The sequence below is a fragment of the Podarcis filfolensis genome (genome assembly GCF_964270895.1).
Source record: "Podarcis filfolensis genome assembly, chromosome: 2".
NCBI lineage: Eukaryota > Metazoa > Chordata > Lepidosauria > Squamata > Lacertidae > Podarcis > Podarcis filfolensis.
In genome coordinates, this window is record NC_139605.1 from 85,068,712 (window position 1) to 85,094,380 (window position 25,669).

Consider the following 25,669-nt stretch of genomic DNA (forward strand, 5'->3'; position numbering starts at 1 on the left):
TATTGGTTATTGTACAAATAGTTAACCTGTGTTTCAGCAACCTATCAGTATGCATGTTTTTCAGGAAATACATTAATCAAAAACTTAGAATCTTAAAAAAAACCCCACACAATTATTTAAATAACTTTGATTTTTATTTTATTTTTAGTGATCCAATCTGAATGAAAAGGTTTTGGTTGTATTGGCTGTGGTAAAATATCACATAGCTGTGTGAATTCACTTTTTTTCGAAGCAAGGAAATAGCTCAATGGATGGCACCCCAGCTTTGCTGTCAACAGAGAGTATAGAAGCTGTTGTTTGAAAATGTAATTGACACTGTATTTTAACCAAATTGGAGGCAATTAGCTTTCCCAGATCCTAACCAATGTGAGTTGCAGATGTTCCATCTCCTCTGCTCAGAATTAGTGACTTGAGCAGCACTATAAACAAATCAGCTAGGTTTAAAGTAGTCACTTTGTTTTCTGAAAACAGACCGGTCTATTTTTCAAGCTTACATAATTCAGTGCTGGACCAATACATTTTCATGAATGTTTTTTTATTAGGATAGTGCACTGGCAGGGCACTGCAAAGAAATTTAAGGATTGGAATGATGGAACAGAAAAAATTGCTCTTCTAATCTGTACACCGACGTTAGCTTTCAATCCTACACCCCCCCAAAAAAGCTATCACTAGACCGTATACTACTGTATAAGGAAACCCCAGTTCACACATGTGTGAGGTGAAAGTGTGGTGGGAATAGTAGCCTGAGGACCTTCCCTCCCCAGTACAGATAGTGTGCAGTGAACCAACCCCCTGGGCAAACTGCCAATTGTGTGATTCTCCTCCTTGAAAAAGCAAGGGAAGAATCATATGAACTAGGTCTGAGTGCAACTCAGAGCAAACCATTCTCCAAGTGTGCAATCCTTACATAGTCAAATACAGAGCTATTGCATCTGTATGGTAGAAGGAAAGTGCTTCTTCTACTTTATTTCAGTGTTGGCTGAAAGTATGATCCAATGCTAAAAGACACTATCACAACCCATTTTACTTAGAGCTGAGTTTGATTACATTACAGTGGTACCTCGGGTTAAGCACTTAATTCATTCCGGAGGTCCGTTCTTAACCTGCAACTGTTCTTAACCTGAAGCACCACTTTAGCTAATGGGGCCTCCTGCTGCCGCTGCGCCGCCAGAGCACGGTTTCTGTTCTCATCCCGAAGCAAAGTTCTTAACCTGAAGCACTGTTTCTGGGTTAGCGGAGTGTGTAACCTGAAGCGTATGTAACCCGAGGTACCACTGCACTGTATTGAAATAAGATCTGAGTGCAAATGGTTCTGAAGTTTCTCAGAAGGTCAATTTTACTTCATCCCTTTTGTGTCAAAAGGAAGTTTCCCCTCCCTGCCAAAAGGATTATTTGGGGTGGGGTGGGGAGTCCGCCAAAGGCCAATTCTCTTCCCTCTCAGGCCCCAGGCTGCATGCTGCTTTCTGCTGCCAAGGATATTCTCTGGCAGCATGCATATGCCAGCCTTATCTTCATCCATTATTACTAACCTAACATCCTACATATACTATTTGCAAATGCATTCTCTGACTGCCTATCCTTATGTGGCCAAAATGGTACCATCCATACACACAAGGGAAATTACAGTGGGAAGCCCAAGACTTGCAGAAGTACACATTGTGGGGTTTATTTTTTAAATGGAAAAAAAAAACTCCCCGAAAGTGGGGTGAGGGAGAAGATCTCTAAAACAGGCCAATGGTAACTGAGTGTACTTAGGAAGTAAAAAATGCTGACTTGACTGCTGGAGAGAGAGAAAAAATGAGGGCGAATGGAAAAATGATAGCTGCTTGGCTGAAACAAGGAACAGAAGCACTTCACCAAGAAACAGTGTATAGCAGGCCCCACTTGTTACTGTAACATTATAATATTCAAAGCTGCCCATCATCTGTTTTAAATGTATAAAAATACCAATACATTATTGCTTTGGGTTTGAATGCTTCTTTCTGCTTCCCAATAGTTTTGCTTCCTCTGCTACCCTTATCCCATTTAGGTTCTAATAGTGTCTGCATATAGCACACTAACTTTTGAAGCCAAAGGCTGGCCTATCACCATCTTCAGGTTCACAGTAATAGCTGCAGACCCTCTTAAATTCTTATGCAGAAAACCCTGAACTGAGCAGGCCATTAGAAATTCATAACGAAGGCAAACTAGCAAATAAGTTAAAACCCAAATTCCACTGCACGGACAGGAAAAGGCCCAGGGTCCCCTTTCAGCAGGATTTATAGCACAATATTCACTGTGACTTTATCAAGAAGATTCCAATAAAATGTGTGAGAGGGCTCTTTGTGTATCTTAGCCTCTGGAATGCAAACTGTGCAGCAACGGCTATTCTAGCAATGCCTAATTAAAGTGTAAGCTCTGGTATCTGACTTGCCAAGTTGATAATGTGTAAGCTGTCCCTTGTTTAAAGGCCTTATAAACTCAACCATTTATAGAAGAAATGCACTTTTTACGTGACTTACTGTAAACAGAACTCAAGGTGCAAGCCATTTACTATCCCTGGCAGTTCGGTAATGGACTTGCTGAGTGGTGTCATTTCTGAAACTACTTGGCACATGTTGAATAACGGGGCTGCTGTGGTTAAGTAAGATAAGGCCCCACTATTAAAAACAGAACTGAGTGCTAGGGAGTTGGATTGTCTTAAAACAAAATGTACAAACACAAATCTGAATAAATTTGACAGACTCCATAAGGGCTAAACACTGAGAAAATGGCAGGCTTATCCCAGAGACAAGATGTATTGCTTCACAAGGCAGGGTGGATATATTCTTTATAAAAATAATCTGGTAGCCCCTAAGAAACATCACTCTTGATGTGTTTTTCCCACTATTAGTTACACTCTGCTTTTGGATATACACCTCTGCAGTCGCAACACACCTACATTCTCATCTGAACAATGCATACAGGCAGATTTATATGGGCAGCTATGAACAAGGGCAGAAATAAAGACAATGTTCAAATGAGACAGCTTATCCTAGTTGCTTATCCCTATTTCCTTGGCTCTAGTCTTCAGTTCTTCTTGGAGGCTCCCAAAACCCACTTACAGGATATATCCTGGGGATATTGCAGGCAACAGTCTTTCTTGCCACTCGGAATTCTCCCCGGTGCTGAAAACACAGACAGTTCAACTGAAGTGTTTCACTATCCCTAGGAGGACCTCCTGGTGACAAATTGTCACATACTGCATTTAAGAAACAGCTCAACCATCTGGGGGGAAGGTTTGCCTCTGTAATTATTAGGACTTGACTTTCTGGAAAACTGAATTGTTTAGTGACTGTGTTTCAGCAATAAAAGTGGGCAGTGTGTTTTGCTGAAAATCGTACGGAACTATATAGTAATCTAAGCTAACAAGTATAAATGAAATGTTCTGCCAGTACTCTGTGCCTTTCTACTCCCGTACACTTTCACCACAGATGTATGTTTATCCAGATTAGATTTGCAAGGGGCTTGGATATCAAGGCCACTGGGTATTTGCATGTCTACCATACTAGCTAATTATTTTGGTTTTGTGCCACAGCAGACTATACTTCCCCATGGCTAGTTCAGAAGAAAAGGAAGTTATCTGCCATTATTTCTTTTTTTAAAAGAAAAAAATGGAATTGGCATAAATGGTACATCCCCAAAGGTCTGTTCATATTAGAGGTCATAATCAGAAGGATTATAGTATACAATCGCTGTACTCCTTCAAACGAACTGGGCCCTACCTCCTACTGCGCAGCTGACACAGGAGGCTAAGACAACTCCATTAGGAGTGCATATCGCTACTCAGCAGTGGTCCTCAGAAGCAGATGGAGGGCTATTTACTTAAATGCACCATGACTCCTGGCTTATACATGAGCATCTGGGATGTTTCCTAACGTGATGTGATGCACAATGCACTCAAATTTATCAACTGTCCCACATGCAATTAAAGGCCCTGATAAATAATTCCATGGCAAAGGCCTCACAGCTGAATTGAAAAGCAGCAAGGCGTGAGGGGTCAAATGTTTCCGCGGGATTTCTATTTAACAAACAGAACTGCTTATAAAGGAATGTCTCTACTGCGCTGCTGCAGAGTTTTTTCACACAGCACAACCAACTGAAACAGTGAGCTGAGTAGCTGGCAACTACTGCCGTTTCCATTTAAAGTGCAATAATTTTGTATCTTGCATGGGGAATCAAAGAAATACACATACAAACACAAATCCACACCCAGCCACACACATGTATCTTAAAAACAGTTATCAGGTTCTGTTTATGAACATAAAACAGGAACTCTCATTGACCATAAAGGATGTAATCAACACTGTGTATGGATACATAGCTACTGCCATTCCTATTCCCTTTGGGAAAGCAAGATAGTAAGCATTACAGCAATCCATTAGTTCATCCTTTGATGTGGGTTTTATTCTCTTTAAACTGTGTTCTAGCCTTAAGGATTTTTCCTTCATTGCCTGTAAATGTAGCTATCTGAAGCAGGGGAGTGAATAAGCGTCCTGCTGCTTAAAATGCAAGGGCAACATTTTCACGAGTAATTGGACATGTCAAAATATAAAACAGCCTTATTAAAATTTCTTGTTTACAACACTCAGGCAATGCCAGCTTCCCACTCTTCAGAGGAAATGCATGGAAGAAAAGGAACTCAGCAGGAAAGAACACACTTGTTTTCATACAGTTATATTAAAAGTTGCATACCTCCAGGATAAACATTATTTGAAAAGAACACTGCTGTGGTGTCGCTTTAGAACTATGTTGTTTTCAAACGGGAACATCTCTTCCCCCACATCACGTTAAACAAAAGCATTTGCAACTTCAGTTCTGAGCCAGTTATCCAGTAACAATTTTTTAAGAAACCAGTAATATTTGAAACGTAAGAAGCTGCATCATATTGAATCAGAACACTGGTCCTTGTTGCTCAGTAATGTCCACACTGACCAGTGGTGGCTCTCTAAGATTTCAGACAATAGTATCTTCAAGCCCTACCTTTAGATGCTGGGGATTGAACTTGGAACTTTTTGTATGCAAAGAAGAACTCTACTGCTCTACCGCTCTACTACAGTCTTTTGCGAATTCACATGCATTTAAGAACTCAGCTCAAGGGCATCCCTTCAGTGTCATTGGTTCAGTCCTGTGGAGTACTCCACCAACAGACTTTTCTATTCCTCCAGGTCTATGCAGGCAATTAAGAGTACACCCTTCCACAATGATTAATTGAGATATGTTTTTAACTTTTTGATGGCTTTATTGTATTATTGCACTGTTTTGTTTTTATAGCTGTAAACCACCTAAAAACACAATTATTATTAAAGATTTTCTTGGGTTACAAAAGTAAGTGCATTGTCTCTATTTTCAGGTCATAAAGTCTTCTCTACTGATAATTTGCTGTAAACCACTTTAATATTTGTCATGCTTTAGCAATATACAATTTGGAGCAGGGCCTTAGTAGTGATTTTTTTTAAAAAAATAAAATTGCATAATACTAAAAAGTCTCAAAGTGATTTCTCTCTCTCTCTCTCTCTCTCTCTCTCTCTCTCTCTCTCTCTCTCATACAATAAAACATGTTATAACAATGAGCAGTCTCAGTGCAGTAACAATTATAAAAACACAGTAAAGCCCGGATTGAAGAACTGCAGCATCAGTATCATAAAGCTGTCCGGAACGACTGGAATGAATAAAAACATTTTTATCTACTGCATAATTAGAGTGAAGTTGGTGCCAGGCATGCCTTTCTTTTATCATGGAGAGTTTTCCAGAGAAGGGAGTTACTATAGAGAAGGCCTGTGTCTGTCTTTCATATGGGAAGAGATGGCCCTTTAGGTAGTAGGGTCATGGGCTGCATAGGGCTTTGTAAGGTCAAAAGAAACACTTTAAATTAAACAATCATTTAAAAACTGGCAGCTAGAAGCAGTGTTGTGTGTTCACACCTTCCTGCTCTTGTTAATGCTCTGGCTGCTGAGTTGCCTCCAGGAAGACTGGTGTAAACCCCAGAGCAGATCTGGGAGAGAGCAACAGGCATGTTTGAGGGGGGTGGAAAGATGGATAAAAAGGGGAAGTTATGGTGTGTAAGCTGAAGTCATTCTGCTCACACAATGACTTTGTTAGCTGCAACCCATACACAGCAGGGCTAGATTTGGAGCATAAGTAAAAACACCCAAATCGCAGAATGCTCCCTGGGCATTTGGCTATATAAACAAGCTATAGCTGTTTTCAGAATCATTCACACTGAAAGAGAACTGAAGTTTTGTGAGGAGGAAGGAATATCTAGATTGAAGACCTTGAAAACTGTCACAACAGGGAAATGCAGACTGGGCTATTTCAATCTTTGGGTTGATATAGCTTATTTGAATTGGCTTTGCTCAGATAAAGTACATATGAGCACAATACCCTTTACATGTATCAATAAAATCCTATAGAAATACAACCAAAGCAAAGTGAAAGGAAGGAAGGAAAAATACCTAAAAGGGAGTTCCCTAAAACTGGAGGGTTGTTTTTTTTCTTAATAAAAAGGTATCCAGAAATCTTTAAAGGAGATGAATAAAGATGAACATCTGGAGGAAGTAAGCCCACGGCAAAGGGCCCATTGTTTGCTGATTTGAAGATAGAATCAAAAGATATATAAGAAGTCAGCTGCAGATCTTCTGTACATCCATGATTTTTAGTTACCAGCTTTGCTGGCAATGGTTTTTGCTGTTAAGTAGCCTGTGTAAAATTTGTGTAAAACAGCATTTCCTCTGTGAGTAGGTGACTTCAAGATTTATTGCACCAATGAGGTAAATTAAGAGGATGAGAATAGAATAGACCAAAAATTAAATTTGATAAGAGTCAAATGTATCATCAAAACAAGAACACTCTTGAAGATGCTCCATAACTCTTTTTACATGCCCCAAATATTTTTGGAATGGTGTAAGACACCAGCCCTTTAAATACAATTTGCCCATTTTTCTGCTGTTTTGATTAACATTCAGTTTAACTAGAAAAGTTTGAACCCTGGGAAAATACGTAGCAGAAGATTACAGCTCTCAAAGTGCGTTGTTTTGGCCAGCTGAAGAAATAATGCCAGTTGACGTCTAGCTTGAAGTCTATAAGGACTTAGGCCAACATCATTCAAGGTTAAGTGACACTTTAAAGAACATTAAATTAGCTGTTGACAGTTGGATAGATAGATCGATGAGTGATTGCCTTGGAGTCCCCACAATGACCACAAAGGGCAGAGAAGAGAGTATAATAAAGTTTCAAGTTTGGTGAATATGGTTTTGACCAAATGAAATTGCCATGACTTAAATGTATGCCTCTGGAAACGTGTGTCACTGATTATTTAACCTAAATGGTTGTTTGTTCCTCTGCTGTGCTGGTGATAAACATAGTCAAATAGTGTTTAGGATACAAAAACGATGAGAATTTTTTTTTAATATGGGAAACCCAATCCTATGTGCATACCAATGTTTCCCACAGCAAATAGGTAAACTGTGGACAAACAGATGTGCACTTAAACACTTGTGTTCATATCACTCTGGCCCAACATGGGAATGCTGTACCCTTTATGCCCTCTAGTATTTTCTGTGGGAAACACTGTTGTATATATCGAACAGGTTTTTCAAGTAAAGTATGGCGCTGCTCTGAATACAGCACAGATGTGGGGGAAAAGCTTTAATTTTATTTGGGGGTGAGAAAGGAGGAGGAGTTTAAAGTTTACACACACACTGACCTAAGCAAATTCAAGATACCTCCATTCAATTGAATTTTGGCTCAGCCTAGTTTTTGGCTCACTGTGTGCTCAACAGATGTTCTCATTAGAATATTCCCCATGATGTTTTTAAAATAAAATTAACTGAACTTAGAAATCTGTAATTAGCACCATCTTACAGAACAAATCAGAACAAGTTTACCAAAGTACTCTATTTACAATGAGAGTGAGTTTACCCCCAGGGCTTGCTTTACTATTTTGTTTCAATTTTCATGTAATTTCATCCATCACTTTTTTTCAATCCTCCAAAGATGATGGATAAAACACAGAAATAAATAGGACCAACTGTTCACAGATGCCTAAGGGAAAACATAATTTTGTTATAAATAATCCTTGGCACAAATCATGGAAATGCTATCTGAAAATTGTTTGTTGAATAGTTTATGAATACGGGCTTTAGCTTCAAGTTTGCAAATAAGGTGTAGTGCTCCCCAACCTTCGTCAAGTTGGAATCCAATCCTATACAAAACTGAACAGATATACAAACAGAAATCAAGGTTGCTTTAAGTTTCTGTTCAAACAGGAGCCCCATGGGATACTGCCTTTTATTTGTATGTATACATGGAGCAGAGAGCATGCACAAAAGGTGACACATGTTTCAGAATTCTTCTTGTAAAACATCATAAGAAGTTTGATTCCTGCTTTATGATTTGTCATGAAGGGGAAAAAGTAAGAAATACAAACTGGTAACGATTTATACAGAATGAAAGAATGGGCATTTCAGATATATAACGTTTAGTGTGTTTTTTTTCTAGGTCTAATAAAAAATAGCAAACCCAACCATCTAATTATTTTCAGAAAATACAAAGGTCAGACGTTACAGTGAAACAAAAAAATAGAAATATACAAAGGAGCTCCATCACTAAGTGTGATAAGTGGTGGTATTAGGATATGGAGAGAATGTAGTGCAAAACCCTGTTCCAGAAGGGGCATTTTCCCAAGCACTTCTAGCTGTTGTCATATTAGGCTGCTTTGGCTCCTGTTTGTGAGACAAGCCAAGTTGTTAAAATGACTGACATGCCCTTAGACACTCTGGGATAATGGATGTTCCCAAGGATGTCCTGTTTTTCCACAACGGTTCTAATCTGTTTGATTGTGATTCTGTGGTAGCTTCCTTTAAAAACATGCCGTGGCCAATCCCTCCCTCCCCCCCGCAACTCTATATTAACAGTATTTGGTGCAAAACGTTTTGTGTATGGACCTTCTTTGTCAATGTGAACTCTCTTAGGAGAATCTGCAATTCACAATATGGGAATGGCAATTTTTATATTATATATATTTCATCTATCAGACATAGATGGGGGGAAAAAACCACCTGTAGGGTTTTTTTTACTGTGTCCATGCTGGGAACTACAGATTTTCTGTAGGGAGTTCACAGTGACAAATTAAGCGATGCTGTTAAAAACGACATAACTTGTCTTACAAAATTATATATAGAATTTGATCTGAGTTTAAAACATGCCTGCCATGAAAGAGATTCACCCATGTTTTAATAAGGCCAATTCCCATTTTCCAATAAGCCTTTGAATGTGATGTTTTTATAACATTTGAAGTCTTCTCAATATTCTTGGATTTTCCTCATAAACAGACAAGGTATTTGCCCTTAGTTACTGTTGCTGTACTGCACAATACTTAACATAGCGGTTATTATTTAATAATTTCTATACTTTTTCTAAGTGGTTTACAACTATATTTTTTAAAAATAAAACTATGCTTTTTGTGCCACCATCCTGCTGCAGAACCAGCATAACTAGCAATTCTAAAAACTGCCCAGTAAGCACGGTGAGGGCAGGAGTGCACTTTCATCAAAGAAATACAGTAAAAGTAGCTTTAAAAGCTACTAAACTGCATCCCAACAATATCTTCTGCATTTGTAGTATATCCTGTAGTTAACCTAAATAATAATGTATTATTTATATACAACTTGAATGTTGTTTTAATGTATAAGCTGATAGAAATAATGAGCTTAAACTAAATATTGCAGAGCAGTGAGGTTCCTTTGTCAGATACTGGAACTAAACTATGCTGCATGACAGGAAGTGCTGGCACTGATAGACTAGAACAAATTTATTTCTCCAGAACGTCTTTCTACTTAGTTTTCTTTTTTGTGTGCATGTTATTTTGTAATGTAATTTTTACAATGAACATAATAATTTATCATTTTTAATGTCTGACCTTCAATTTAGATGGAAAGCTGTTAATCATGAATTTAAATTAACATTCATTTTAAATAAATAAATAAATACATCCAAATTCTACATCAAGGAAACATGGCCTCTTTGTCTGAAACGGATTAAACAAACTAGAAAAAAACATATTTAAGTCCATGAAAGTTATTCTGACTGCAATGCAGGTTTTGGAATTCTTGGCAAGAAATGTGGTGGTAGAAGGTGGGCAAGGTGGGAAGTAATGGTGGGCAAGTGACCTGTCATGTATGAAACTCACAAGTTCCATCCTGTCCCTTTTGCTCAAAGGAAAATCAAATAGAAGGCTAACTTGGACCTTTTAAAGACTTTAGAAATGTTTGTTGTTCTTTTTAAAGAATTATTGTGGGAGATCCAGAATGATTTTCTTGGCAGAGCCACTTGCTTCTAAAAATACGGTACATGCTTCACAATTGTCTATGATATTACACAGGAACACCTGGAATCTTGCAATTCTTAATTTCTACATCTATAAAAGCCCTTGCTGAATATGATGAGAGGGCAAGCCAATATGTTTTCCATGTGGCATTGTAAGCTTTCAGAATCTTCAAAGCACAAAACGGCAACGCTTTCACAGTCTTTTGTTCTGAAGTTGACATATTTGCTTATCTAAACATAAGGAAGGGCAGTAAGCTGGGAAATATATAAAAAGAACAATGAGATTTATTACTCATTTTGGAGAGCAGGTGTGTGTAGCCTTACCTGATTTGTCCTCGCACCAGGGGTCTGTTTTTTGTCCTGTTCATATTAGAGTCAAAAGGAACCTCAAAGAACTGCCAAAAAAAGAGAGAGAAAGGGAAAGAAGAAAGATGACTTTAAGGGATGCAAGAGACCATCCGAGCTAAAGAACAGGCTGTTTTTGCAGGTGCTTTGGTCTTCATTTCAGAAAATTCCCAAGCACAACTGAAACAGCAAATTTTACATTGATTTTGAAAGCAAGTCTACATTAAAACTTTTGGCTTTTCCTTAAAAAGGGGGGGGACCCTACCCGTAGGACAAACTAATTTAAACAGGTCCTTCAAGTTCTATCTTTGACAAGTTTGGCAAGACTTTGATGATGCATGTATATTATGAAAATAACCGTCTTCTCCCTACTGTCCCCCACCTTTTCTTTAAAAAAAAATCACTGAACAAACAATCCTTGCTAATCACATGCTCCTACTTTTAAAGATTAATGTCATAAATGTTTTCAAGATCACCCAACTTTGGAAACTTATGACCCACCCTACAATCAATCAATTCCGACAACTGCAAATGCATGCAACAGAGTGCACGGATAGCAGTTAAAAAAGAAGCCATGTGGAATTATTTAACATGGCAGCTCAATGGAACTTTAAACACTGCCTGTCGGATAAGTTTTGTGGTACAGTGAGTCCCTCCAATACCACCCCTATAAAGCAAGACACAGCACTACAGAGACTGGCGTTTTATTCAAACATGTAAATCACACAGAGGTAATCAGTAACGTATTCAGTAATTGCCAAACTTCAGTGAACGGCAACCTCTTTCCATGAAATTAAGTATTTATATGAGCTTCTAGTATGACTTTGTGACCAATTCCAGTAATAGAAAGGATCTAAAGCAAGACGTAGAATCACATTCTCCGCTGCCTGCAAACAGCAGAAGGCACGGTCTACTTTTGCAGTACGCAGCTGTCAACAGCTGCTGACAGCAGCAAACAGTACAGCGACATCAGCTAGTCACTGCCACCAAGTGTCTTCTTTTCCTATGTACAATACACAGTCTTTTTAAATGAGTCAACTGGGACAGCAGGGCAAGTGGGTGCAGGAATTGCAGCATCAACAGCACTAACTTGTGACAGCCAGACATAGGACAGTGGGCAAGGGGGGGGGGAGCAGGGCCTAGACATGTAGTGGGGGTGGAGGGAATTTCAAAATGTCTCAACACATTCTTAGTTATATTTATAAACCATCTTGCTTTCATCACAGAACTTAAGGCAGAGTACACGTGGTTCCCACATGGTCACCCATCCATGCGCTGGCCGGACCTAGATATGCATAGCTACAGCACAAACAGCATATCTTGCTCAGGGGTTCGGCTTGCTCTTTGCTGGAATCCTGTTTGTTTTTATGAAATGCCTTTTGTGTCACAGATTTTGCAAAATAAGAACTAAATATGTTCCATGGTTACTTCTTAAGTAACCAGGTTGTCTTTCTGTGCATTTTCTACACCACTGTCAAGCTGTTGAGATAGGAGTCTGCGAGAGATAAGTATTTTTTATATTTATTAACTATAGCTTGCAACTATAGCTTGCAAGCAACTCCCAGGAAGAATAAAAAGCTGAACATACATAAAATTAGAAGTGCCTATGTTTGTTAGGGCAAAACAGAAGTCACTTCATGTTTTCCCACCCATATTGTGACAGACAGTACTCATCTGAAGGTGATAGCAGAAAAGAGAAAGATTGGGAGGAGAAAAGAATAATTAAATGTGAGCAAGTTACAAGGGAAGGGTGGTAGAAGAACCGGCTGTCCTATAGCTTTGAAGTATATAAAGATTTAGGAAATTTGTATTAAATGCATATCAGCATCCAGGCCTTTTCACAATATTTTGTGTGTGTGTGTGTATGTGTGTGTGTATGTATAGTTTGTGTATCTAAAATAGTCAACACAAGCACTTTTGATGCAAATATGTCAGCAAGACACCAGTTGTCATACTTTCCACATTTCCCCCCAGATGTTCAGAGGAGGGGGAATCTCATTTCCCTTTAAAAATGTGTCTCAAATACCATTCATCTGTAGATCCAGGCAGGGGGTAACACTCAGTTTTAGTTTATCTCATTACAGCCTGCAGAGTTTTGCTTGTTTTAGCAAACAACAAATTCAGTAAGAAGAAACCTGGATAAATAAATATTTTAGCTGCTCACAAGAGGCCGTTTCCTCAGGAAGTCTGAATGCATCACTTCATTTGGCTGAAAGAGAATATTGTCTTTCCTACATTTTTGGCAATCTAGACACCAGGAGGACAGGCGCAGGGTTAAATCTACAGCAACAGAACACCACCAAGTGACATAACTTGGCAGTGATTTTGAGACCATACACAACATTTTAAATCAGTAGAGATAAATATTTAAAACATGATGCTGAGAAAAACCACATAAAATAGGACTCTGTGGTTGGTTTCTGTTGCAGATCATTCCCCTTACATAGCTTTCATCAAATTGACAAAGTAATTACATTCTGTGGTCCTCAAAGTGTGAGATCAACTGTCATATTGCTGTTTAGTGTTATGTACAATCATATGTTTCTCATCAGTTCTCTTTGCAATGGCCTTCACTTGTTATGTTTACCAAAGCATTAAGACAGTTTGAAAATGTCAACTTTCACCATGCAAATACAAAATTGATGTTTGAGTATCAATCAGCTTTAAGTAACAGGCAAAAAACCCCTCTAGTAAGTGATTATCAACTGAAGAGTAATGACTCTGACACAGATCAAGTTATAGTGGACCACACTAGCATTACTACCACAATTTTATTTTTTCTGTTTTCCTTTGATTGAAAGTCACTTCGAAAAGTCTCTAAAGGAAGAAGTACATGAATATATTTAACACAGAGAGAGAGAAAGGAAGAAAGAGAGAGGGGAAGAAAGAGAGACGGAAGGTGAGAAAAAGGAAGAGTTATTAGAAACAATACATGGGTTGCATGTTACAGGTTGAGGTTAAAAGGCTGAAGATGATGGCTCTAATTGATACAGAGAACTGCCTTTTGGTAAATAAACTGTTAACCATGTAAATGGAAAGTGTGCATGCAGCTGATAAATGTTTTGTGACATTTAGATTTTTTTATTGCAAGAAATGACATTAACAATGTCTTTACAAAATCCTGAAAAAACTGTTTTCTATGTATTTTTTCTTTAAAGGAACAATATTTTCCTACCACCATCCAGGTGTAAGGTAGCGGTTGAGGTTGGCATCTGTCTTTCTCAGGAGACGATGGAGGAGCGTGCCTTTGGGGTGAAGTCAAACTGCTGGAAGGTTAGAGCGCCTGTTAAGGCTGTAGGGATGTGATTGTCTAACATAAGCTAATGAAGTAAAAAGATGTCCAGTTTCTGTATTAGGTGGTTGCGGAATCAAAATAAGCCAGGAAAACCCACCCGATAATTGAATGTTACCCTCTGTAAAAAAAGTTTTGATTTCAGAGTTAATCACTTCTGCTAAGCAATTGGCAGCCAGGCACTTAATTAAGACTGTGTGGGCAACAGAAGAGGGAAGAGAGAGCTGCGTAAAGTACTTCTATGTAGGGAAAGAAGTGTGAAAACTCCATATAGATTGTTGCAATCAGTGATCAAGTATGTGCATTCATAGCATATACTACATGCTGGCTTCCTTGTACATAAACAATGAATGAGCAAACTGCGCAAGTGTCCCAAGCAATATTTCATATTATCCCTCTAAGAAAGTGCTTTCCATATAACTGAAACTGCATAGAGAGCAAAGATACAGCTGGTGTGACTGTCCTCAAAGTCTGTTCCTAGAACACTCCAGCATAAACTAGTGATAATGTGAATTCACAGGGAAGCTGATAACTTTACTCAGAACAGCCCAAGGTCACCAAAGCTGTTCAAATGGTACATTGTTTGCTTTTACTATTGTGTATAATTGACTACCATGCTTTTCCAAATATCTAAAGAACTAAAGTTAGAAAATAACTCTTCTATATTAAAAGACAAATTCAGTTCACGTCAATGCATAGCTTCTCAATTCACTATTGCAAGGGTATGATATGAAAAAAAAATTTAACGTCTCACTTGCAATTATCTTTCTCCCAGTTTTGAAAAAAAGGAATTGAGCAACTAGAACATTCACAGACTTTGAAAACCATCCTTGATGTAAACTCACTCAGGCTGGAACCCCAGATTGGGTGAGAAAATGGCTTGTAAGAATGGATAGTAAAACAGGACACAGAAAAAGCTTTACTGGAAGGATCAGCAACATGGTGCCTTTTGGTGCATATGTACCAAGAGAAGCCTTCCCTGACATCCAAAGGAACCACTTACCTGTTGCCCCCATTGAAATTAAACTTGAAGGAAACCTTTTATTGTAGCCAATAGCGAAGGCTAAGGTGTGTGCTTGGTTATAGTGTATGTGCGGTGCCCATGACAATTTATCCAGTTTGCAACTGTACCCATGAGCCCTGATTCCTACTTTACTAAGAAAACATTAAGGATATTTTATGCTTCCTGAAACAGAAACAGTGCATTTTGGAAATTCTGATTTGTAATCCTAGTTTGGCAAAGTACCTGTCACTTTTTATTATTAAATTTGTGGACCAGAATATTTTCTGTTATAATTCTGAAACAAATATTGATTCAGAAAGGACTACTATTAAAACCTATTCTAAAAATTAACAAATGCCGATGTCAATAATTTTTCTAAAAAACCAAATCTTTAATCACTGAGGCACAGGGATATTTGTTTTAGTGTTTAAAAAGAGGATCTCCAAAATAATAAATTATAGTTTAAAACTACAATTGTAAAACCTTAATCCTTGGTTTAAACTGACTAACTCTCAATAGGTTTCTGTCCTCTCTCTTTCAGAGAGTGAAATAATTCTCTCTGCATTCTATGCTCAGACTTGAAGTGTCAAAATGGCACCACCCAACCACAAGAGGGAGAATTGAGGAAGACCCAGGGTTTATCTAAGTATTTATTTCTCACCTGCCTTTTACCACAAGGTTCTAGTAGGTATGTAATTTGAAATAATATTTCCCTCTGAAAAATTTATCTGCACAGTCATGTTTATACAATTCAATACTTTCTCCCAAAACTTAATAAGCAAATGACATGGTCAACAAAAACATGAACACTCCACATTGCAACATTTTCTTGTGTTCCAAAAACAATAGAATAATCTGGTGGAGCTCTATTGACCCTGTATACCATTAATAGTTAATTCTTTCTATCTATCAGAGAGCAGAGCCAGAGTAAATCTAGAAACATCCCACACAATTTTAACAGAAGAAAGGCTTGGGAGCCTTTGGGGAGTACGGTAAAGGGAGGAGATCTTTTGATTTCAGAAAGGGCACATAGCACCTGTCTGTCTTGAAGATGTGAACATGAAGCAGAACAAATGGGATTAGAAGCTGTTCTTTTGGAATCTTATAGGCATCTAAAAACATATTGTCCCATGAATCTGGATTGCTACTTACAGATCCCTTCATAATTTCCCGCTTCAAATTAGTGTCAAATTAAAAACAAGACCACACTATGTTATTCTGTAAAACAGTGTCACATTGCTGATTTTGTGCATAGCAGATGCTTGTTCACTTGAGCTACAAAGCCAGGTAGTCACATTCTGAAGATGATAATAGCTACAAAAAAGTGTTGATACTGTCAATTCAAAAGGAAGTGCTCTCACACAGGAGTACTGAAAAAGTCACAGACTTTAATTAACACATTTTCTGTCCCAGAAGCATATTGATATTCACTGTGGCCTCAGCTTTTACAAAATTCAAGGAATCACAACCTGCTATTTTGCCAACAGTAAGATCAGTAACACCTAACTCATTGCATACTATGACTTTGTGGTTGTCGCATCTTGCTTTATCAGGCTAAAATGTCAAAATAAGGGACAAGCAAGGCCTTGCGCCTGCAGTAAGGGACATAAATTAAATTCTACAACATACTGTTCAATAATAAATAATAAAAACTGCAACAACTCTACATAGAGGCAGATCAATCCCTTCCACAAAAGAGGCATATGCATTTATTTTCCTGGCAGGCAGATCAAGCCCTGCTTTGGTCTCCACCTCTATGTTTTGTTCACTATAAGGTATATTTTGATTACACGGGGCAGCAGGAAATTAAATAAGGCAAAACACCATGCAAATAAAAGGAACAGAACAGTTAGAAGCCATTTCCTTTCCCAAATTATCTAATTGCTTTCAACAGAATGGCTGACTTTACAAGTCAACACATCTGTATACATATACTGTATTTTTCACTTTAAAACTCAAGTGTTCTACAGCAGTTGGGGGGCTTAGTTCTCTCTTAAATGTATGGGTCACACCACTTCACTGGAACTGGCCAAAAATGGCAAATTCCATCAACTGAGACCTCATCTGTTTTAACCGTCTCTGCTGTCACCAGGTAGTACCATCTTGCAACTATCAGATCTATATCAAGCCATAAGGAAGACAGACATGCTGACGATTATTTCAACAACTCTGAAATGTCAAAGTGATATGGCTGGAATTCAACAGGGCCTTTAAACTAATGTTCATGACAGAAACAAAACAGGGACTGCCCAGAAAGTATGTGACAGTTAAAACTACTTTTCATTCCACCAGCACATAAGGAAATCTGTACAGCTCCTGCGACACATATTCAGTACCCCATTAGAAAGCCTGCAAGGTATAAATATTAATTAGAGGTAAAGCGTGCCTTTTTAGTGACACAGAAGTATACTGAACATGAATAAAAGAAGTAAACAGTGGTACCTCAGATTACAGACGCTTCAGGTTACAGACTCCACTAACCCAGAAATAGTACCTTGGGTTAAGAACTTTGCTTCAGGATGAGAATAGAAATTGCGCTGTGGCAGTGGGAGGCCCCATTAGCTAAAGTGGTACCTCAGGTTAAGAACAGTTTCAGGTTAAAAATGCCAGAACGAATGAAGTTCTTAACCCGAGGTCCCACTGTACTGAACATGAATAAAAGATCTATACATTTTCTAAACCATGCAGAGTCCAATAGGAGGTCATGTGAAGATAACAAAATGTACCTATTGGCACTCTGTAACAGTGTTTAAATGACTGCTTCTCCAGCAAAAACAAAGGAGTATGGCAAAACATTTTTGCTAATACTCCATTCTCCCCTTGTCACAAAATGTCAAGCTTTGCTATATTCTCACCTCCCCAATGTGTGACTTAATTAATGACCTCACAGATGCTCAATAAGATAGAAGGCTACAGATTCACAGTTATGCCATGTTTAGATCTATTTGTGGCATTAATATAAACTGTGATGAAAGGATTAATGTCTCAATTAGGATAACTTACAGATTAAATTAATGTGTGCAGAGGGAAACAGTTTTCTATTAACCAGACAAAGATCCACAACATTTTACCAAATAAGGAGCATTCTGGAGGGAGGAAGGACAGGGAGAACACAGGGGTTACTCTTGTACCGAGTTCAAATGCTGTTTCTGTTTTTCTGCTACTTTAAACTCAAATGGTAAATCTGAGTTCCCGAGAAGACATGGGATTCTATTCAGTGTTAGTTATACTCAAAGTATACCTATTTAAATTCATTTACATAACTAACATAGTTCCATTAATTTCAATAGGTCTAACTGGATACAAGCCATGATTTCCTCCGGTAAGTATTTGTAGTAAAATATTGGGTGGTTACAAGAGTGTCATGGACAACTATTGGAAGTCTGCACCATCACTCTGATGAGCTACACAGTTCCCTACTCTGCATAATTTTAAGGCAGATGATAGGTAGATTGATTGATAGATAGATAGATGATAGACAGACATATGAAATGCAGCTTAATCTAATCAACACAAGGGAATATAAAATGAGCTGCCCCTTCAATACTGGGGGTCCTGCCCTCATCCTTCTTCCAATAATAATAATAATAATAATAATAATAAAAACAACCTTTATTGTCACTACACCACCTGTGTGCAGTGAAATTAAACGAGCCCCCCCCCCATACACTCAGTCTTGTTCGCGCTCTGTGTGCTTGTCGGAAGTCAATTCCGCCACTATTTTTTCCATTCAGCAGCCCACCAGCCCACGGATAAAAACTGTTCTTTAACCTGTTGGTGTGGCTGACTATACTTCTGTATCTCCTGCCCAGATGTAGGAGATTAAAGAGGTGCTGGCCAGGGTGTGAATTGTCCCTAAGAATTGTCCCTAAGAATTTTCATGATACCATGAAGCAGCAGTCAGTCATGCTAATTTCTTCTGTGAGTGCCTTTCAGCACCATGGCAATTTTTGCTGCAGTTGAACCACTGGATAAAAGCGACTCACAGAAAATGGCAGTCTCTACATACAAACTTTAAAGTACCATATTTTTTCGTGCATAAGACTAGGTTTTTTTCCTAAAAAATAATGTCAAAAATTAGGGGGGGGTCTTATACATGGATAGGGCCAAAGGTGGACTGGCGATTGGTTGGTGCGAGCATCTTATAGATGGAAAAATATGGTAGTTCATGATACAAGTCCTATCTTCGCTTTAAAGAGGATCGATAGAAAATTTTAATTAGTTCTAAAACTCCACAAGGGAAACGTGTAATGTGGGAATGCAATGCTATTGTGAAACACACTTAGACAAAAATAATTTTAGAAGAATGGGGGCAAAATACTTTGCCTTGTTTGCAAAAATTTACTTAATTAAGGGTAAAAACAGGGGGTGGGAAGGTGTGTTGGGTGATTCCAAGCAGATTGCTTATTGACCTCCTGCTATAAATTGTAAGAGGAATGACTCTCTAAACATCAGCTGACTTTCTAAACTATCAAGGAGAAAGTGGGTTTGGGGCATTTACATCCTGGTATCTTCGGTTCACACTAGTGGGTGAAACCTAGCCATGTGGGTTGGCAAGAGAGAATTCATCCCCTCTTCTCTCATCTTTCTCAATGAACTTTGAGGGGTGAGATGGAGTGGAAAAGAGACTGCTGAGCTCTTGATCAGAGAGCGGCTTTGCTGGTTTTTTTAAAAAGCAAATTACTTCCCTATGATACCGTCTTCTTATTTTTAATTGCCCTTTTGACTGAATATTTAGTCCAGCAAAGCGTGTGTTTTTTGTTCAAACTTCCAAAAACTTTTGTGGGAGGAAAACTGCACAAAGCATGTATTGAAAGTCAGAGATATCCCACAAAAGTACTATCAGATACCATCTCTATATAGTTAAGTCCTTGTACTATAACACAATAATGCCGAATAAATTTTCATATTTTTTTTAGTTTAATTTGTCAAACATGTCCCTAGTGTCAGATTAGTACTTTATTTTCAAAAGGTAAGTGGATTTAAGCTGCAATCCTATAAACACTTGCCTGAGGGTAAGACCCAAAGAACACAATAATGGGGCTTATTACTGAGAAGACATGAACAGGACTGCACTCCAAAATTACTTTTTCCACATATTCTACTTCAGGATCTTGTCCATAATTGTTCATCCAGCTTCCTATCAGTTTGGTGTCATTAAAATATGGAGAACATTAAATCACCACAGCTCATTTCCTCATGAAGTTAGAAACCTCAATACCAATCAGTACAAACTACTTGACTGTATTAATATGCAAATGTATTCTCATTGCATCCACACCGAGTTGATACTTTCTGCTACTTTTATATTTTATGTTAACTGTATTATTAACAGAACAATTTCAGATTTCAGATGGAATAGACTGACATAGGCTAAGCTGATAATTAAAGAATATTATAGTTGTATATGCTTGAGCATGCCAAAATAACAGCAGGCAATTTACATATGTAGAAAAGCTTGTATACTTTTTACATGCTGAAATTTGACAATGAACTTGCTCTGGCTGAAATGAAGGGTTGACTGAAAATGATTTCTTTCTATTAACGTATGTTGTACAATAGGGTTTTTTCCATATAATTTTTCTAGACATACCTATTTAAATTACTGAACATTAATGCAGCCATTTTATCTGTTAAGCAACATGTTAACTGTTGGAAAACCAGGCAATGAAAAGCTACATACTCCCTTAGAGATTACTATAATTCAACCAATAAAAAGCCTGAAACATAAACCAAGGTGTAAAGTGACACTGGCATTTATTAATATTTAGTGCACCTCAAAGCAAGCACAGAGCGGAAATATGGTCCAACAGTTCCAAGGCAGAACATAGCAGGAAAAATAAATTTGATTTACAACAATCCCTACCTTTTAAAAATAATAATAAAAGCAGACTGTAGGCCCTTTCCCTTTAAAATATTTAATAGCTGATATCATTAGGAGAGTCTCAAATCACATTTTTAACATATGGGAACTTGAGGAAACTATCATCTGCAATCCATAGTTTAATGGATGATATTATTTTAACTACCTTCCTCCATTTCAAAAGCCATTCAGATGGCTTTTGAAAAAGTACGATGTGCATTTTTCAGTGGGGTTTTCCCCATTTCTACCATGAAGCAAGATCTAAACGTTTTCACATTCTCTTCCTCAGGCATCTGTGCTTCTCAAGAGCCAAGATGTTTAGTTTCTTATAATCTAAGACACTACAATGCTTGAAAGCTGACACCATCATCCATGGCATCTTAATCATCCTCCTTTTTAAAACTCTCCAAGGAGTAAACTTAAAAGCAGCATCTCATCTTCACTTTAAAGGGAACCAACAGAAAATTTTAATTAACTTGAAATCTTTGCAGAAAACGTATCAGACCCTTCTCTTTGAAACACAGACATCAGAAGTGAATGAAAGCAAAAGTTGTTGTGTGCCTGCTACTAAATTTGATTCAATGATCTTGACACAGATGAACATAGGAAACATTTCCATGATTTAGGAAGGTTATTTTGTACAGACTGCTACTGAATGAATGTAGAATTTCTGCACACTCCCTTTCCTATTAAATTCTGAAAGAAAGCCTATGATTAACACCACATTTGGCTCACTTCATTTAGGATGCCGTTAGGCTTATAAGCTAAAAAAATCAAGAAGAACAAGAGGAGAGAAGAAGGAAGAGGCAGAGTAGGGAGATTAGTTTTGCAATGCCAGAACATAATGCTAGATTGTAAACAGGCATTTATATAATAGTACACCAAGCTGTTTCCACCTCTTGCTTGGACATAAGTGGCTCTTCTTCCTATGGCCAATGACAGGGGCTACAGTTTTTCCACACAAAACAGTAGACCTGCAACTTACATGGGGGTTATGTTCTGGGGTTAGTGCATAAAGCCAAAATTGCATATTGGCAAAGCACATACAGTGCAATGGTGGGTAAGATCACCAAAGTCTTTCCCCCCCAAACACCTGCTTCCATTTATTTATTTATTTATTTATTTAGCTGAATGTGCACAAGTTAAACATAAATTGTGGGTCAACTTTACTTCAATCCCAGGGCAACTGATAGAGCAATGATCTTTTTCACATTTCCTTGCAGCTGCTCCTTCTGTAGCAGATGGCTCGTGTTTCTCTTGTGGTGATCTTCCTGAAAGGTGTGGGAGATGCAACCATCCAATGCCTTTGCAACTCTGACCAGTGGTAGAGGCATAAAATTAGTGCCAATGGATCAATACTTGAAAGAAAAAAATGGAGAAGATTTCTGTTTTATTTCATAGTTCCTATACTTTAGATTTAATGGAGTCGATGTAAAATCTCCCTTGTTCAAGTTAGCTAGTAGGTAAATTGTACTGCTCCAAGTCATTATGAAGATAACTGAACTAAACAAAATAGGTCTCACTTTTCTCTCATCTTCATTATGTCAGAAATTCAAGCTGACAACTTCACAGAGACTCATTTGTTAACACATGCATACAAACCTGTTGCTGGGGATCTGAAAGCTGCCAAGATGTGTTTGTAATTCCAGCATTGCTGAAATCCCCCAAACGCAAAGATAAAAGGGCAAGATAAGGTACCCATCAATCTTACAGAAAAGGTAAAGGAAAGATTGACAAATAAATACCACCAGATCCACTTTCCTAAACAAAAGATATCACAAACTATTAACTTCACCTTAGAAACCACTTAGGATAACTATCTCTGGCACAACTTCCTCTATATAAATACAATGAAAGACAGACTCTTTTAAAAGCCTTAAAAAATTCTGGAAAGCAGCAAAATAAGAAAAGGTATTTTCATTGAAGGAGTGCTTAGATGAAGAAGAAATAGAAGCATCAGACTGACAAATTGTCATCATGTCTTCCAGTGTCACCTTCTGAGTAAAAAAAGTATGGGGAATATCAGCAATTTCCCTATTGATTCCAGTGTGACATGAAGACCTGGTGTAACATAGTGATCCAGTTCACAAGTAGCACTAAGTAAAACCATGGCTTAGAGTGAGTGAGCAAAAGTGCAGGTTCCTGGATTTAAGATAGTTTCAGATTTCAAATTTCTTCTTCCAGGAGTTTAGAAGTTTGTTACTCACAAGTAGCGAGCTGTGCCAGTGGCTTCTGCATTAAGGTTTCTCTACAACCTTGTTTGGCTTACCTCTACCTCACCCTGTCCGACCTATCCGTTAAAACCTCTGTCACTTATTGATGCATAATTGACCTTTTCAATAACTTTAATATATGAGTGTTTTTCTTACAGGAGGATAAATTCTGGTTAGGAAAACGTATTTACATTATGTGTGAAGTGAGCTGCAATAATTTATTTTTTTCCAAGTATATGGAATGGGCAGCTCCAACACAAAACACTCTCTGTATGTTATATATGGCTGTCAATGGATGAGATCATAGGAAATGGGGAAAATGTTGTTTCAAGTTGTTTTAAACTCTTTTTTAGTATTGTAACATTGCGTTTTAAAACTAACTGTTGCGATCTGCCCTGGAATCTTAGGGTAAAGGGTGGATAATAAACAACAATGTAACACAGCTGAAAGGCACATTTTTTGTGCTATTCTTAACTGAAGCAAACTAACCAGTCTACTGCCATGGCTGCAGTCATTTCTGATGAATTCTCATCTAAATGTACATTTAGTATTAATTTAAATGAGTCTACTCTGAGGAGGACTAACACTGGGTACAACCCCATTTTTGTGTGTGTGTATGCCACACACACACACACACAGAGAGAGAGAGAGAGAGAGAGAGAGAGAGAGAGAGAGAAAGAGATGGCATAACTTGCCTGACAGCCACAAGTAACTCAGTCCTGCCTCCTTAATAGTACACAACCCACAAACGTGATATTAAAAAGAGCAGAGAAAGTTATGGAATAAAAGTAAACTCTTTCTCTGCTCCCACCACTCATAATTAATCTTCACAAGGAGCAGCCACTAAGCCCATTTCTATCACCCAATGTAGCTTTTAAATTAACTTATTTTTAATTTTTAAAACTCTTGTAACACACTTTACAAAGCTGCTTTACATGCTGCATATACTTATAAATATTAATTGTAAAAGAACAGTGTGCTTCAATTAGTGGAATTTTCTTCTGGGAAGTTGTCCAGAATTTTTTTTATCATCTGAAAAATCCCAGAACTTTTATTTCAAAGCTTTTGAAGAAAGAAATCTACTTTGACAATTAAAAAGCACTAAACAAAGACGAGTGGGGAGGAAATGAATATTGCTTAAAAACAAACAGCCCCAACAGAAATCTAGTTTGTCTGAAAAAAAAGTAAGAAGGTACAAATGCATGTGTTTCATGTTTAGCAACAAATAGAAGGTGGGGGTGTTTTTACAATCTGTCCCCATACTTCATAGAATTTCCAAGTTGAAATATATTTCAACTGAAATGGAATATATATCATATTATGCCAGCTTTCACTACTGAAATGAGAAAGTAGCTGCTCCTGTAAACCCCACTTTTTTTTTGAACTTTGGGGTAGGAGGGTGAAAATGGCTGAAACTTCCGGAGGAGGTAATTCACATACTCAAATGTACAAGAACTGACACTGTATGACTCTCATACTTCAGGTTTCACATCTGGAGGATGACGCTTTGCTTGAAAACATTGGTGTGTGAGTAACTTATACTTCAAAAGAGAGCCACTATTCACATGGGGACCCTTCAAACATACACCCCAGTCTTCTATGTGGAATCTGAGAACATATGTGCACATCACTTCCTGCACCACTGAGTAAGCCTAGAACAGGGGTAGGCAACCTAAGGCCCATGGGCCAGAAGCAGCCCACGAGGGTCATTTAACCAGCCCCCGAGCCGCTCCCGAACCGAGCCACCCACTTGGCGAGTCCCCGTGCGCGGCACTAAACAGGCGCGGGGACTCGCTTCTGCGGTGCTGGAAATTGCATCTGTGCAGACACAGACACCAGAAATCGCAGGCGCACATGCTCACACACGCACAATCCAGCACATGGAGGGATCTCCACTAGAGTGAACTGGCCCAGGCGAGGTAAACCTTGCCGACCCCTGGCCTAGAATTTTGTTTCAGGATTGAAATGAAAAGAGAGAATATGGGGGAGGTGGACATTCAACTCTAAAAAGCTTAAGAGTGAATACAGACTTTGTTTTAGAGACATGCATACATGCTTCATACATAATTCATATAAACTGTATATTTATTTTAAAAATGCTGAAGCTGGGTGCCTTATTCTTCAGATCTGTTTTTCCCTATTTGCTTTTTTAAACTAGTAGCTCTTTCTAAATTACCACATTTCCAGATGCTTTGCTCATACCCTCTTGACAGAGGAACAGTTGTACTTATTTGCAGACAAGTTGTTGACAATTCATCTAAGCTTATAAAAGCTGGCAGAGAGATACCCTGGCACAGATATCTGACACCGCAACTGACTGCTCTTCTATCTATGGAAAATATTAAGGAATCCAATCAGAATTTAATTGCCTACTCAAGCAGATAACATCAAATTCAGTGAACACTGTACATGGAAATATAGATGAAAGAATAAACTCCCATATGTCCTTATGATATTATAGGGAAGATGCAGAAAGTTAACCTCCGCACATACACAAAGTCCTCCCCCTGTGTTAACTGAAAAACAAAACATGATTTTTAAAGCAAGGGAAAACTAGTTCTGCATGTCCAAGGGACTTTTGACTTTTGTTTCTTGGCAGAATACCCATT

At 38.1% G+C, this 25,669-nt stretch overlaps 1 protein-coding gene across 1 annotated transcript in view; it reads right to left on the reverse strand.

The window, feature by feature from the left end:
* Window positions 1-25,669, reverse strand: part of COX10 (cytochrome c oxidase assembly factor heme A:farnesyltransferase COX10) — a 91,540-nt gene that overhangs the window by 23,341 nt on the left and 42,530 nt on the right. Inside the window, exon 5 of the mRNA XM_083597801.1 lies at window positions 10,669-10,739. Within this exon, the coding sequence (XP_083453927.1) occupies window positions 10,669-10,739 (71 nt within the window). The remainder of the gene's footprint in view (window positions 1-10,668; window positions 10,740-25,669) is intronic.